This window comes from Musa acuminata, chromosome BXJ2-10 (assembly GCF_036884655.1).
Source record: "Musa acuminata AAA Group cultivar baxijiao chromosome BXJ2-10, Cavendish_Baxijiao_AAA, whole genome shotgun sequence".
Lineage (NCBI taxonomy): Eukaryota > Viridiplantae > Streptophyta > Magnoliopsida > Zingiberales > Musaceae > Musa > Musa acuminata.
In genome coordinates this window covers 34,952,124-34,966,205 of record NC_088347.1, presented here as the reverse complement: position 1 = coordinate 34,966,205, position 14,082 = coordinate 34,952,124, and the positions used below count along the sequence as shown (strand labels likewise).

Here is a 14,082-nt window from a genome sequence, read left to right as displayed (position 1 = left end):
CTTCCTAAAAGTGGGCAAGCCTTGGTGTCATGTATAAGTTGTTCATTCATAACAAAGGCGGCCAGAGTTCAAATCACAATCTCTGCTTGCAGAAGCATGGTTATGTATATTGATGATCCCGCATTGGTGGGAATTTAGTGCACTGGGCTGCCATTTTGTATTGGTTTACTTCCTAAAGTAAGATTTCGATTTTATTTATCTTAGAATCTGATAGGCAATAATAACTACATTATTCATCCACATTAAGCAAAAACAAAAACTTAATGAGAAATCTAAACACTCCATTCATTCTAAAAATATCATGTAAATCTCTGAATATTTCTACGTATTTCACGTTCTTCAAGTAGAAAATATCGCAAAGGCATTTTGTGTTGCAGCCAATTACTCTGTCAAAGACTTTCAGCCATCTCATAGGTAGAGAGATGAAGCATTCGAATGATGTACAATACACAGTAGAATATTTTGAGCACTAGGATCTTAAGAAGTTTCAAGCCAATAAGTTCCAACACTATGTACTTGACCCAGAGCAACAAGTGTTTGTTTGCCCATTCATTATGAGTAACAGTGAGTAAACAGATCATAGTAATGGCCATCTTGTTTGAGCATAACAATGGCTCTCGATCATCGGTAATGTACATACATATTACTAGTAGTTAGTGTTTCCAACATGAAATGTCCAAGACATTCAAAAGCAATGTTTCCGGTAAACTTCCATGCAAAAAGCGTCATATGTCGAAGCGAGTATGAAGCAGGAGCTAGCAAATATAGATATACTAATCAACCAACTTTAGATCTGAATTAAAAGCTAACAGAATCAAAAATAACAATCAATCGATAATACAGAAGTTGTCATGAGAATTAGATGGAACTGTTGCCACACTGTTGAGGGTGCAAAACACATGACAACTCCACCTTTTGTCACAGACCAATGGAAGCATACTTTTGGACCCTCCCAACTTTGGTCCTGGAAGAGGCATAAGAAGCAACCATCGTGTTAACAAAATGGTACACTTAAAGAAAGACAAACAAAATAGATTTCTAATACATTACCAGGACAGCCAGCACATAAAAGTTTTATATGCTCAAGATATTCAGAAAAAAAAAAAAAAAAAAGAAAGGATGGCCAGGTCACACTTTGAAGTTTCATGGTGCCCATCCAATAATATATATGATAAACAAGGAGTAGGCAGAATCTTCATGCATGAATTCTTCCATCATACAGACATGAAAAATTATCAATTGAAACATGTAAACTTATTGATATATATTGAAACCATAATATGCTTTTTATTGTAAATAAGCTAAAACATCCATAATATTTTTTAAAAAATTCTTTAAGTTTCAATATATGAAAGTTAGAATGCTTTCAGAAAACTGATCTAAAACAAGCTATCCGCAAAATAAACCTGTCAATTTATCTTATTAATAAATTTTATAATCTCAAAAAGACTTACGATTAAGCTGGACTTATGTAACAACACTAATGATGTCGATTTTGGGGATATTACATTGACACTTTTAGTGATGCCGATTAAGCCGGACTTATGTAACAACACTGTTGATTGCCTGTCTTAAAGATGCTTATGGAGTTTAAGGCAGGTGGTCAACACCATTACGTCTCTTTTAGAAAGCAGACTAAATGTAACACGCACAACAAATTCTTCCAAAACATAACTTCCCATTAATTATTTGATCACCTTGAGAACAAAAGTATACCTGTATAGCTTACTCAACATCTTACATCCACATTTACATGAGACACAACAGAAAAACTAAGGAATGATGCCAGGAAAACAAAACTAAAAACTAAACCCAAGAAAAGCCAACAATGGCTTCCAGAGAGAAAAGGCAATTACACTAAAAGGTTTATAATACATTTTGGAACAGTAAGAAACTGTCTCAAAACTTCAAAATATATCCTGAATATTCAATGAATAGCTACAATCTCAATTTCCCACCTTATGTAAAATTGAAGAGTTCAATAAATATGCTGAGGTTAGCATTAACAATCCTGAAAAAGAAACTACACATGGTTTCCGGAGGTGGCAGCTACTTAGACATTAAATTTCTTAGCTCCGATAGATATTCATCATTGGATATGTTTAACATAAGGCGGAGGTTTGTCAACAATGATTCCTGCTCCCAGCTTATTGCGCCAGAAGCATAAAATGCTGTCATCATGGAACGGAATGCATGCAACTCAAGTTGATGAATTTCTGCTCCTAGTTCTTCTTTGGAAGGAAGAGATAATTCTCTTCCCAGACCATAAAGCATTTCTTCATGACCAGGACGAGTATACGAGTCTTGGGAAGAAAAGGATACACAATGGTTCGGTGATCCATAAGCATTCTCACTGATACTACAACTACCAACAGAGGATGAAGTACTTTCTGCATCACTACAGTCTAGACTCATTATAGCATGGTTATCTAGATTTGGTATTCCCCTCTTCAACTCCGTGATAGAAGTTATTCTGTTGTTTAAGGAAGAACGCATGTATTTTTCATCCACCACTGTTCGTGCAGAGGCAACAACACCTACCTTTTCAAGCAAATGTGGCAAATTCCCAGCAACAATCTCTTGATGCGTCCCATCTTTCTCAATTTTCCCCGTCTTTCTACTAGCATTCGTGCATGACTCTTCGGTAGGAAATGCCTCAAGTTTCCGTTTCTTCGTGGCTCTTGATGAAACTCGAATAAATTCCTCAAGCGCATCATGATTTTGAATGGAAAAATGGTTTCTCACAACAGAATTATCCGGTTGTATGCATGATTGTGTCAACCGAAAATCAGACTTTCCTCCTTTGGACAAACCTCTTTGGGGCCGAACACTTTGTTCTCCAGGATTCTGAAACAAATGGAAAAGATATTAGATATAATATAACAAAGTATCTGATATGATAGGAGCCATACATAAAAAACCAGTTGTTCAACAGGACTTAAGCAACGAAGGAGAAACAGCTTTAAAGAAACAGTTAGACAAAGTTAAACTAGATAAATCAAGATAAATAGGATGCTAATCAAGCGATTGTTATGCACATGAACTCAAAACCAAATGATTGGGAACACGATCAGATGATCCTACCTTCTGAACCACCACCCACTTGTTGTTTTGCCAAGACTGTCGCATCCTGATAAGAGACTTATCAGCTGTGAACCTCCTTGAGCAGCCGGAAAGCTTTACAGAATAATAATTTCCAGCAGCTACACTTGATACTTGAGCAATCTTCCATGAGTTATTGTCGAAAACCTCAACAAAATCACCGGGCATCCAATCATTCGGGGCCTCCACTGGTGGAGGACAGGGTCTAATTGCCTTTCTTGGCACTCTTTCCACCCCCATGCTGCTGTCCGACGGACATCGAGCGTACCTAACAAAATAGTTATGCCCGTTACCCGAGATGATCTCGGCAATCCGCCAAGAGCCCGAGGGCACATCCTTCGTATTCGACACCTCCACCTTGCTCCCCTTCGTAAGTCTCATGATGCCAGTGATTTATCTCTTTGATCCAACCCTAATTAAGATGCAAACACAAAAGAAAAGATCAACTACAGGCATAGGAATAAGATCACTCTTAAGGGGGCAAAAGGACAATAACAATACAAGGAAAATAAACTGCAAATGGAATTTCAACCAAAATAAATATCACTTTGATACTCCGAGAATCCAACAAGAACTCGATGATTCGATTTACATCTTTTACGGCTGCGCTCCGAACAACAAATTTCCTCAGAATTCTATAGGCGATCGACTAAGAAGAACTCGAAAAACAAATCAACGAAATCACAAGAATCTCCGAGAATAGACAAAAAGAACGCAGTAGAAATTGAAAAGAACCGACGATCGTCGAATGCACGAAGGATTAAAGAAACTCAACTAACTTTGTTCATTGAAAGCTAACGATCTACATATCTATTAGAATCGGAAAAACGACAACGCAAGATGACCGCTAACCTTTCAATGAAAATCGCAGAAGAGATCGATCGATTCCTCCTACTCTTTCCCTGTGTTCGTCGCTGGCCGTCTCTTTTGCTGTGGCTTTCGGGGCAGAGGGAGAGAGGGAGAGAGGGAGAGAGAACAGTAGAAATTATTATATTGTGGATCTCGGAGGAAAAATAGGAAAGGTTTAATTAAATAGGGGGATCGAAATGGCGTCGTTCACCGCGACTCGACACAACCACGGCCGTTCGATGGAGCCACTGACGCTGATCTGCGGCTCGGATCGGCACGAGGCGGTCCGGTTCAGTGACCCGGGTGACGCTCGAGGTGCTGCACCTGTCACCGCCGAGACACCGAACGTGAAACGGCACATTTTTCACTGGCTATAGGAACGGGTCCCGCGGGACCGGGAGGTGTTGGCCAATCGGAGGCGCTCCCACGGATACGATCTTTTCTTCGTTGTTCGTTAGAGCTTGCGGTCACATTGGACCTCGTCAACTGGATATTTAGGGTCAGCGACACGCTTCCCCTCGGATCGCAGAGTATAACCGCCTACAACTTGGCTTTAGTGGCAGTTTTGAGTATACGCATAGCTAATGCCACTTGGGGCTGAGAGTTTCTCTACACAACTCCTCGATCCAACTCTATTGTTTTGATTATTTTGTTGTCATCAGAATTTATTCTATCCAAATCCAATTCGAGTATCTGTTTTTAATTCGTATAGTATCCTCGTCATATTTGATGATTTCATATGTGGGTAGAACTATGACACATTGCTGACATCAATTTTGCTCGCTATACCAAAATGTCCTGTGTGGCTTGATGTCTTGGAAAGTGGGTAGAGAGAATAACTTGGTTCATGTTGGCTTGGAGATGTTGGTCGTATAATGTTCTTTCCAGCTAGATAGGGAAGGTGAGAGCAGAACACAAACCTGTGGAGTGTATTTTACTCACCACAAGCAAGGCATGATTGAGGGCTCTTAAGAGGTGGTGGGATGATGGTTAGAGGATTCCAGGAGTAGTTGAGGGCAGATGCGCTTTTGGATCTCAAAGCTACGCATCGGTTCCATATGTTCCCAAGCAAAGGCTTAAATAAGTAATCTTAATCATACATGAGTTACTAATATCCAAAAATTTCACATACAAGCCTTTAAGTCATGAATCTGAAAACGAGAGCATCACCAGAGAAGTCATGATGATTGCTGGGTTTTCCTGGTTAAGATCTCAGACACAACAAGATCCCAAGCAAGGATAGGCAGAGCTTCTTAGTCTTACAATGGCATACCTTGAAAAATATCGTTCTGGAAGAATAACCCTGCAGTGCACAAAAAAGGATGATAACATTCACCTTCAACTGAATGGTGGGGTGTGAATAGTCTGAATAGAAACACAGATGAATGCATGAACATACAATAGAGATTATGGTAAATGGTTGCGTTCATAAGCTCAAGCATGAAAACTGGACAGAGCGAAAAAAAAAAAAGGAACACTTCCATGAGGATCTAAAAGCTTGGCAATTTGTTTTTAATGGATTTCCAATTCAAGATTCAAGGATGTGTTTCTTTGGGTCAAAAATAACATGCTTATGCTTGTCCTTGAAAAGATGAAATACCTGTGTTCCTATGGTTCCATGGACCATCATTCTATATAGAACTTTGAATTGACTGCTGGAAGTCGCTTCCCAGATGGCTGCTGCAATTCATAGGTTAAATCCACATTCATAAGCCGATGGTTCTCTTTGGAGCGGCACATCAAAAAGGAGATCAATAATTCATCGCCTTCATTAACTCTAAGAGCAGGATGTAGCAGGAATAGCTGCACAAGCATACAAAGAAAAAAATTGTGATTATGCAGCCAATATACACTGGCTAGATGTACACCAAAGAAATATCTTCAAAATGCTTTGTTTAAGTCATTTATTAAATATAAAAAAGTTAAAAAGCATAATAATCTCATCAAAGACTGATTGCAATTTATAGAATAAGAACTGCAATTATTTGATCCAACTTGCTCGAAAAGCTGGCATGCATGTACCAAAGGATCCTGTTTGTGAATATTATTTTTACATGACCAGTATTCGCATAGCAAAAAAGAAAAAAGATGGGATCCCACCACATAAGAAAGTTTTCTTAGTTCAATTGTCAGAAATTAAACCTGACAGTCAAATATTAGTTTGTGTCTCACACTAACGAATATATGTCCACTTTTAAACCATATTCTGTTATCTAAAAGTGCAATATCAGTATATTGGCATAAAATGAACCAAATAATTATTACGACTTCAAACTTTGTTACTATCATGTTTTATTTTGAACAGTATGATCCTTGGCAGGGAACAACCGTTCATAAATATTCCTTCCTCTAAGCCATAGATTAAAAGATTTATCATAAAACAGAAATACTAACACTACAAACTCATGCAAAGGTGTGAAGGAATTAGCTAGAAGTACATAATAATTAACATTCTGATGAAATATCTTCTTCTCAATAGCCATGATTCTTTTTAAATCAGTATGGTTTGAAACATTGCATAAGTTGTAGCTATGGAAAATCTTTCTTAGTTTCAAACAGGATACGGATAACTTGTATCTTCTTTTTAAAGGGTCAATCAAGTCTGAGTAAAGCATCAGCTCAACTTGATGTAGAAATCATTTAATTCAAACTAAGCCACCCAATTTTGCAAACCCATCAAAACCTCCAAATCTAGAATCCAATCTAAAACTTAACTTGTCATCTCTCAATGACCAAGCTAAAACGTAATTGCACCTAGCCAACTTTAAATCCAGCCAAAAATCCAATGACCAACCTAAAACCTAATTCCAACTCCAAATTTTCTCCATAATTCAAATCTAAATGCAATTTTGTCCAGCCCTATGTATAATTCAGAACTCAACTCTGTGTATTCCACATACTCTATTTAAGCCCATAGCAAAGTTTCAGATAACACAAACCAATGCACCGATAATCCCACATTCAGAATTCACATGTCTACATAACATAAAATTCAAGCTCAAATACTAAACATAATTCATAAATATAATACAGTTGAGTTCAACCTTTATCATGGATTTTTCCTCTCATATTTACAAAAAAAATTGTGTTATATATATATATATATATATATTCCACCAAACTGAAGTCCTCAGTTAAGCGTATCATGTATGACCACAAAAACCTTTAATTACAATTTTCATCCATCATATCAGGAACTCTCATCCATGTTCCCAAAAGACTAAATATCCGCAACGTCAGAATACGACAACACCTCATTTGGACACTATTTAAGTCAATAAATACTCATCCATGCTCACTGTTCCAAAGTGGCTGAGAAAAACATGAAGTTCTCTTGTGCCAAGAGGAAAAGTTTAGTCAGACACCTCTCACCATGGATACAGATACATAGGAGCCATCTAAGCTTATAGTAAATCATTCCAAAGCCAACAACAATCTGTAGGTCCTTTCAAAGTTTACCTCCACTAGAGCATTCAACACCACAATTTCTACCAGTCAGGGGGCCACCAATACACGCTGCAAATTTTTTTAAGCAAAATAATTGGCAAGTGCTGAATGCATAAGCGTCAATCGGCAATTGTCAACTAAGAAATATATCACCAAGCCTTAATTACCTATAGATTTTTTGGACAGATGATTATACAGGGATATGATAGATATGTGAATAACAGAACATTCTAACATGGATGTCAACATGAATAGAACATCAAAATCACAACCAAGACAATGAGCCCAGTTTGAACAGAAATGAAAAAACCTGTTGACCCCAATGGGTGGTGTTTTCGACACTGGGAGCAGTAGTCAACTCAATTTCACATGTTGCCGGATTCTGCTTGCTACCCTGGAACAGTTTATTCAGCACAGAGATTTAGATATTCATTGCAATACAAGATAAAATGCCCAAAAACAAGGTTAAGGCAGCATACTTGAAAATGCACATCGAACCACCCAGCTAATGCAGATAAGCGTGTCCTGTCGATATTAATAGGTAATGAGAACGTTGAGTTAACTATACGGATTTCATCTACTGTAGCAGTCAAACAATCAATCTCCTTCATGACAATGGGAGCACCTACAACTTGATCAGGATGAAGATTGCTCCACAAGGATGTCTGGAAAGAAATTAGAAAGAAACTTGAACAAAATTAACATTTTAATCAAACAACATTAGTCATAGCTATAGTTCTAAATGAAGTTAAAGTTCTTAAACTGCTCTAAGAGGCAGCAAAGAATTAAAAGAACATATTCCTAAGTATAGCACCAATGGAGGCAATCTGACAATACACAGTCTAAAACCTTTTGGCAATGTCAAAAAAAACCTCATAATTTCCAAATTTTCTTAAAGAATCTCATAATTTCCATCTTTAAGTGGTATCCATCTAGATAATAGAAGACTATATATATGTACCTATTATTAGGTTACTATCATTGCTACATCTGTCTTCATACATCCTTGCACTGGATATGACTTCCTAGTGAAAATAAGATAACATTCTAATTTTTCAACCAAAAGTTAGGATGCAGTAATTATGTTTGGCCATCAAAAGCAAATATTTTAGCATTTAAATCTAGGTGGACATTTCACATAATCAGACCACCACATGATAAGAATTTGGTAGTGAATCCACCATTTTTAGAATATTAATATTGCACAAAAAAGTAGATAAACCAAAAATCACAAACAGAGGCCAAAATAAAACATTAATTATTTTCTACTTAAGTGCATAAAGCAAACTGAGAGAAATTAACATATGTACATAAAGCAATCTTGGTCTAAAACTTTATTGGTAAAATGTACCTTTAAATAATATTTTTCATGCTCTTCACGGAAAGGTTTTGTAAGAATATTCATGTTAACCCCATAATAATTTTCAGTCTCCTCAACAAAGCCATACCAATCGCTCATTGCAGATTCAAGATCATTCATTTTTTGGTCCCCCAAACCAGATCTGATAGGTGCCATCCACATGCGAGCATGACTAGGATACCTGCAAAAATTAGATCTATTGAATCAAAACCAGCTTTTAACTTCAGTGATTTGACTGGCAATACTATATCAAATAAAAAAAGAAAATATACAAGCTAAGAACAGAACATTTGAACCTAAAATATAAGGGGCTAATTTTTTGTGCAAGCATCATGAAGGATGTAAAAACATATTTGAGTTTGTTCAAATTAGTCTTCTACTTCATTTAAGTGATTTTGCAAGTAAAGGCAGTCATGAGGATGTCAATTCCATATCACAACTAAGAATCAAAATGTTGTACAACTTATTTTTTTATTTAACGATGTCTTGTCACACCATCAGCTTTTAGTTGCACATGTGATGAATACACCTTTCTAGGGGTCGTATAAGTGTAGAAAACTAACTGGGATACATTCTGGGTTCTACCTAAACCACTGCATGTATAATCCATCCAACAAAACTTTTAATGTCTAATGTCACTCCCAGCAAGAAGGGTAAGCCCATCAGCCACAATGAGGATTAGTTTGGGGGACATATATGACAACAGTTTCCACCAATGTTTTTCAGCTGGTAAAATGTAATTGTAATATTCATATCAATCAGGTCAGAATCTATAGGAATTAACTATATCGGAATGATACTCCGGTTTGCATGCTGAAATTCCATGATTCCAACCAAAAGCTAACAGACCTTGCTCCAGGCAAACCAAATTTTGCAGCAATTATTTTGAGAAGCAGCATTTTTAGTTTCACAAGAAATGGCTTGAGGAAAACTGATTTAATATCTAAAAGAAGATATATCATGAAATCACAGGCTTGGCATTCATGTTCGTGCATAACATGAATGGTAAAATTCTTATTAAAGATTGGTATTTGTGGCCATATTATGCAATCACAAGCTTGGCATCATAATTTTGTTGAATCTTCCTCAAAGCCTTCCAATTATGTGATGTGCTTTTGCAGGCCCATGTTTATGGGAAAGGCATAAATGATGACGAAGTTGATGCTCCTAAGCTTTGTTTCATGAACTATGACTATCTTTTAGATTAAGGTACTTGCGGAATCTTGAGCTTTCTTCATTAACTAGCCCAATCAAATATTTTTCATATAGAGTAATTCATAGACCTCAATTTGTCGGACCTTGATAGTTCTCCGCCAAATTTTGCAATGTCACTCACCCGAGCCATCAGTGAGATACCACTCTAGAAGAGCCAGAATTCTAACCTTGTGTCAAGATCTATGGGCCAAGAGACAATCTCAAGTAGACTTTCTATCGAGCGTAGGCCTCCCAAAAGGTAACGGAGGCGTGCAAAGGTTTCCTCGGGCCAGATGGAAATTGGCCCTCAAGTGCAAAGGCAAAAGGGAGCTTGACTGCAAGGTCCACCCGTCGAGCAAGGATAAAAGTCGACCTTAGTGATTCAACGGAGCTGAGTGGAAGGGTCGTCACTCAACGGATAAAAGTTACTCTAGTGATAACATGCTAATTTTCCCCAAGAGTTCACTATCGACGAGAAGGTTTGGCACCTCGAAGTCAGCTCTTCGCCACTTGGGGTTGTAGTATGTTCCAAGTGTTGGGCTGTTTGCCCACTAAAGCGGTACATAAGATGCGATCTCACCTTGACGAGCATAAATAGAATAAAAGAAATATCGTATAAACTAGGTGCCCGGAATAAGCATCGTCAAGGGATAAACATGCCACTCCATGTAATCCTACTGCTTCATAGGACAATAACCAAGAGGGGCATTGAGTATGAAGGCAATACTGATGTCTAGCTACCTATAAATAGTAAGCATAACTACTGCTAGCTAAAAAAATGAGTTATAGGTATCCAGGCAGCTACATTGGGAACTGAAACTCAACATCAGATTTATTCACTCTTTAATTTGGGAGAATCAAGTTTTGTCGCCTAATGGTGAAAGCCCTAGTGATAACTGATTTGCAAAGTTAACAACCAAGTCATCTTTCTTTTATATGTTTTTTTCCCCTTTTGCTTCTACATGTGACACCCATTTCCTCATCTCACAAGAAAATGCAGGTAAAAATATAACATACTTGAACTTTGAGTATGCCAATAATTCTTCGGAAAATGTAGATGGATCCTAAACATACTTATGAAGATTGCAAGAGCAACGAAAATAATAAATGAAAGAAGATTTCAAGCTTTACATTACTCCATCTGGTTTCAACCAACGGTCACGAGCGCATATCACAGAATCAAACATCGACTCCCGGAGAAGAAAATACCCCATCCACTCCGAGATGATAACATCCACTGTGAACATAACCAAAGAAATGTCAGTCACTAATCACACCATAAAGAACTTAATCACGCATGTTAAAACATTATCTAGTGCCGAATCCTACTGCTCGGCTAAGACCAACCTTTCTCAGGCAAGGTAACCTCCTCCATCGACCCCTCGATCACTTCGACAATGTCTTCCACGTTATTCCCTTTAACAAGCAGACGCGCATGATCCGCCATCTTCGTAGCTTCAACCGCATACACCTTCCTTGCACCGGCTTGTGCACACCAAATAGCGAGGATGCCGCTTCCCGTGCCGACGTCCAACACGACCTTTTCCCACCACCAAATCACCAAATGAGACCAAACAACGACGTTTACACAAGAACTCAACAAAGAAGCAAATCTGCTACTGTTTCGGACGATGAGAACAGGGGAGAAAGAGGAGGAGGAGGAGGAAGGCTTGGACCTTTCCCTGGAAATGGTGCTTGTTCTGGAAGACGGCATTGAAGTAGGCGTCCATGCGGACACGGTCGGCTAGCATCTCCTTCTGGTGGTACAGGTACGAGTATGTGCAGAAGTAGTTAGCGAAGTCGACGTCCTTGTCCACAACGGCGCCGGCACCGGCCCTGCTCGCCGATGGCTCGCAAGATCCGTTCGCCGTACTCCCCATCATGATTCCTCGGATGTAGAGGAGGCGACGACGGCGGCGGGCGCGAGAGCAAGCGGAAGGGGAGGGCTGCCTCCTTTTTTACTCTAGGGCTTGTTTTCGGGAGGCGGGGCGGGAACAAGACGCGTCTCACTAGTCGGTGGACGAGCACCGTGTGATATCCATCTCACGGTTGACAAGTCACTTTATATATCGTGTCCTAAAGAAAGTTACATTCAATGGTGTTTTGCACTGGAAATATTACTCGTGTTTATATCCGTTTAATAAACTCTCATTATAAATTACAATTATCAGTTGTTAAATTTATGTATAATAATACTTTTTTTATCAACCAATTATTTAAGTTTTTATTTCATTTCCTTTTTTTTCACCCAATTCTTTTTATCTCGAAGATAATTAAATATTTTACAAATGCTATTGTATATTACATAAGAGTTCGAGTATAAAATTTAAAATAATCATGGAGTCTAATAAACTTCTAAGTTAATTAAGGTTTTAATATTGTTATTGTTCATGATTAAATGGATGTTAAATATTATTTTTTTTATTCTATAAAAATATATTAATAATTGATAGGGATAATCTTGGGACTCTCCAAATCTCCCCATAAGTAATACCTAAGCAAAAACTCGGGAACCACCTACTCTCTATGGTCGCTAGCAAGAGGTCATGTCGCTGCCCTAGCTTTCACGAATGGGCCCATACAATTCATTCTTGATTGATATACCATGCCTCCACATTAAACTTTAGATGTGATCCTCGGGTCTTGATCAATGGACCACTCCCTACCTAACCCAAAGTGGTAAGGAAGTCAGCTCCGAAACGTCCCCCCTAACGATTTGCCCCAAGCACCAGAGGTCACACGCCAGCAAGTTGCCCTCATTAATGTCTTTATCGTACAGGGTAAGGGGGGCCTTGGCGAACATACGTCTAGGTCGCTCAATGCCCAGGTACAAAACCCAAGCCCTGAACCAAGTTAGGACAAGTGGGCAATAGCTATTTACTCTTTCACTTACATTGTTAAATTTCCTCTCTGTCTCTCTGACTTGAGCATCGGAGGGATTGAGTCAGGATGCCCCTAGTGCCATCTGGAGACACAGTTAGGAGGTGGCCTGGTAGTAAAGATGACCTAGCTCTCTACAATGATTCGCCACACCAACTCTCTGCAATGAAAGGGAAGAGTCATCGGGAAGGACCTGCATCTTTTGTAATGAATCAATCAGGCTAATTCACAAGTCGATGGTCTTTATGTGTTAACATTTTGACACTAAAAGGAGGGTCGAATGTCACAGGAATATCCTTCTGCCAATCCTTTCAATAAGCGCTCCAAAGAGGGGGCACTACTCATGGCTCCTAGCCCCTTTGAGCAAAGAAGGCACACGCCTCTCGTCCAATGGAATGATGTCTCTACCTCAACCCAAACACCAAGTCATTATTTGCACTTGCTTAATGACCTAGGACTTTCCCCCAAGGCTGAGTATAGGCTCCTTGCTTGTCCCATCAAAGGCATTCCTAGGCCTCAATTAACAGGTTGAGGCTCTCACCGACACGAAGCAAGTCATTGCCTCACTCCTCCCCTAATTGGCACAACTGACAACCCTGATGCAACGACTCGCCCTTCAGCCACCAATCATGCATATTCTCCTTGAAGCTCATCTGATAAGTCCTCGCTCGACCCCCCCAAAGGATCTCCTCGATCAAGGGCGCTTATTGAGCTGCACTCGGACCCTACTAAAATCTAAGGCCTAATCGGTTGACTCTTGGGAAGACTCGATGAAGGCGCAACTCTAAGCCATGAATCGATGACTACACGAGGTTCAGTGGGAGTTCTAGCATTCCCATGGTGAACCTGATACACCCCACATTTTCCTCTTTATTTAAAGCATCCAAGAGGAGCCCAATCCAACCAACTTTCGCCTCCTCAATCTAGAAACCTTTAATGGCGGCTATAACCCCGTAGAGAACACCACCATGTTCCAGGCTTAGATGTCTCTATTTGGCACTTTAGAAACTCTAATGTGTCGGAAATTCCCAACGATGTTGAGGGGGTCAGCTAGGAATGGTATAGTCGCCTTAGCTCATTTTAATTTCTCTTTTGTTTCATAACTTGCCAAAGAGTTAGAGCTCTACTTCCCCACCAACATGTGACCAAAGCCCTTGGTTGTTGTCTTGCTTGGGTTGAGACAAAGGGAAGACGAGCCCATGTCCGAGGGATTCAGGATGTCCATCTCTCACTAATAATCCTGGCTTTCA

General features: G+C 39.1%; 2 protein-coding genes across 2 annotated transcripts; both read right to left on the bottom strand.

Moving 5' to 3' along the window:
• Positions 1 to 771: 771 nt before the first annotated feature.
• On the bottom strand, positions 772 to 4,100 carry LOC103969354 (uncharacterized). Its single transcript, XM_009382854.3, has 3 exons — positions 3,955 to 4,100; positions 3,085 to 3,514; positions 772 to 2,847 (listed from the first exon to the last, which is right to left on the bottom strand). The coding sequence occupies exons 2-3, from the start codon at positions 3,481 to 3,483 to the stop codon at positions 2,050 to 2,052; spliced, it is 1,197 nt and encodes a 398-aa protein (XP_009381129.2). The 5' UTR covers positions 3,484 to 3,514; positions 3,955 to 4,100; the 3' UTR covers positions 772 to 2,049.
• A 910-nt stretch (positions 4,101 to 5,010) lies between these two features.
• LOC103969353 (protein arginine N-methyltransferase PRMT10) lies at positions 5,011 to 11,958 on the bottom strand. The gene is made up of 8 exons (XM_009382853.3): positions 11,629 to 11,958; positions 11,300 to 11,492; positions 11,084 to 11,189; positions 8,750 to 8,939; positions 7,878 to 8,063; positions 7,709 to 7,792; positions 5,552 to 5,754; positions 5,011 to 5,254 (listed from the first exon to the last, which is right to left on the bottom strand). The coding sequence occupies exons 1-7, from the start codon at positions 11,833 to 11,835 to the stop codon at positions 5,578 to 5,580; spliced, it is 1,143 nt and encodes a 380-aa protein (XP_009381128.2). The 5' UTR covers positions 11,836 to 11,958; the 3' UTR covers positions 5,011 to 5,254; positions 5,552 to 5,577.
• Positions 11,959 to 14,082: the final 2,124 nt, after the last annotated feature.

Bases quoted from the DNA above. Each gene is read 5' to 3' on its own strand.
- LOC103969354 (XM_009382854.3), bottom strand. From the start codon at position 3,483: ATGAGACTTACGAAGGGGAGCAAGGTGGAGGTGTCGAATACGAAGGAT. The intron at 2,848-3,084 runs GTAGGATCATCT...CATTTGTTTCAG, and splicing joins AGTGGGTGGTGGTTCAGAAG to AATCCTGGAGAACAAAGTGT.
- LOC103969353 (XM_009382853.3), bottom strand. From the start codon at position 11,835: ATGATGGGGAGTACGGCGAACGGATCTTGCGAGCCATCGGCGAGCAGG. The intron at 11,190-11,299 runs GTTGGTCTTAGC...TTATGTTCACAG, and splicing joins GGTTACCTTGCCTGAGAAAG to TGGATGTTATCATCTCGGAG. The intron at 7,793-7,877 runs GTATGCTGCCTT...AAACTGTTCCAG, and splicing joins GGTTCGATGTGCATTTTCAA to GGTAGCAAGCAGAATCCGGC.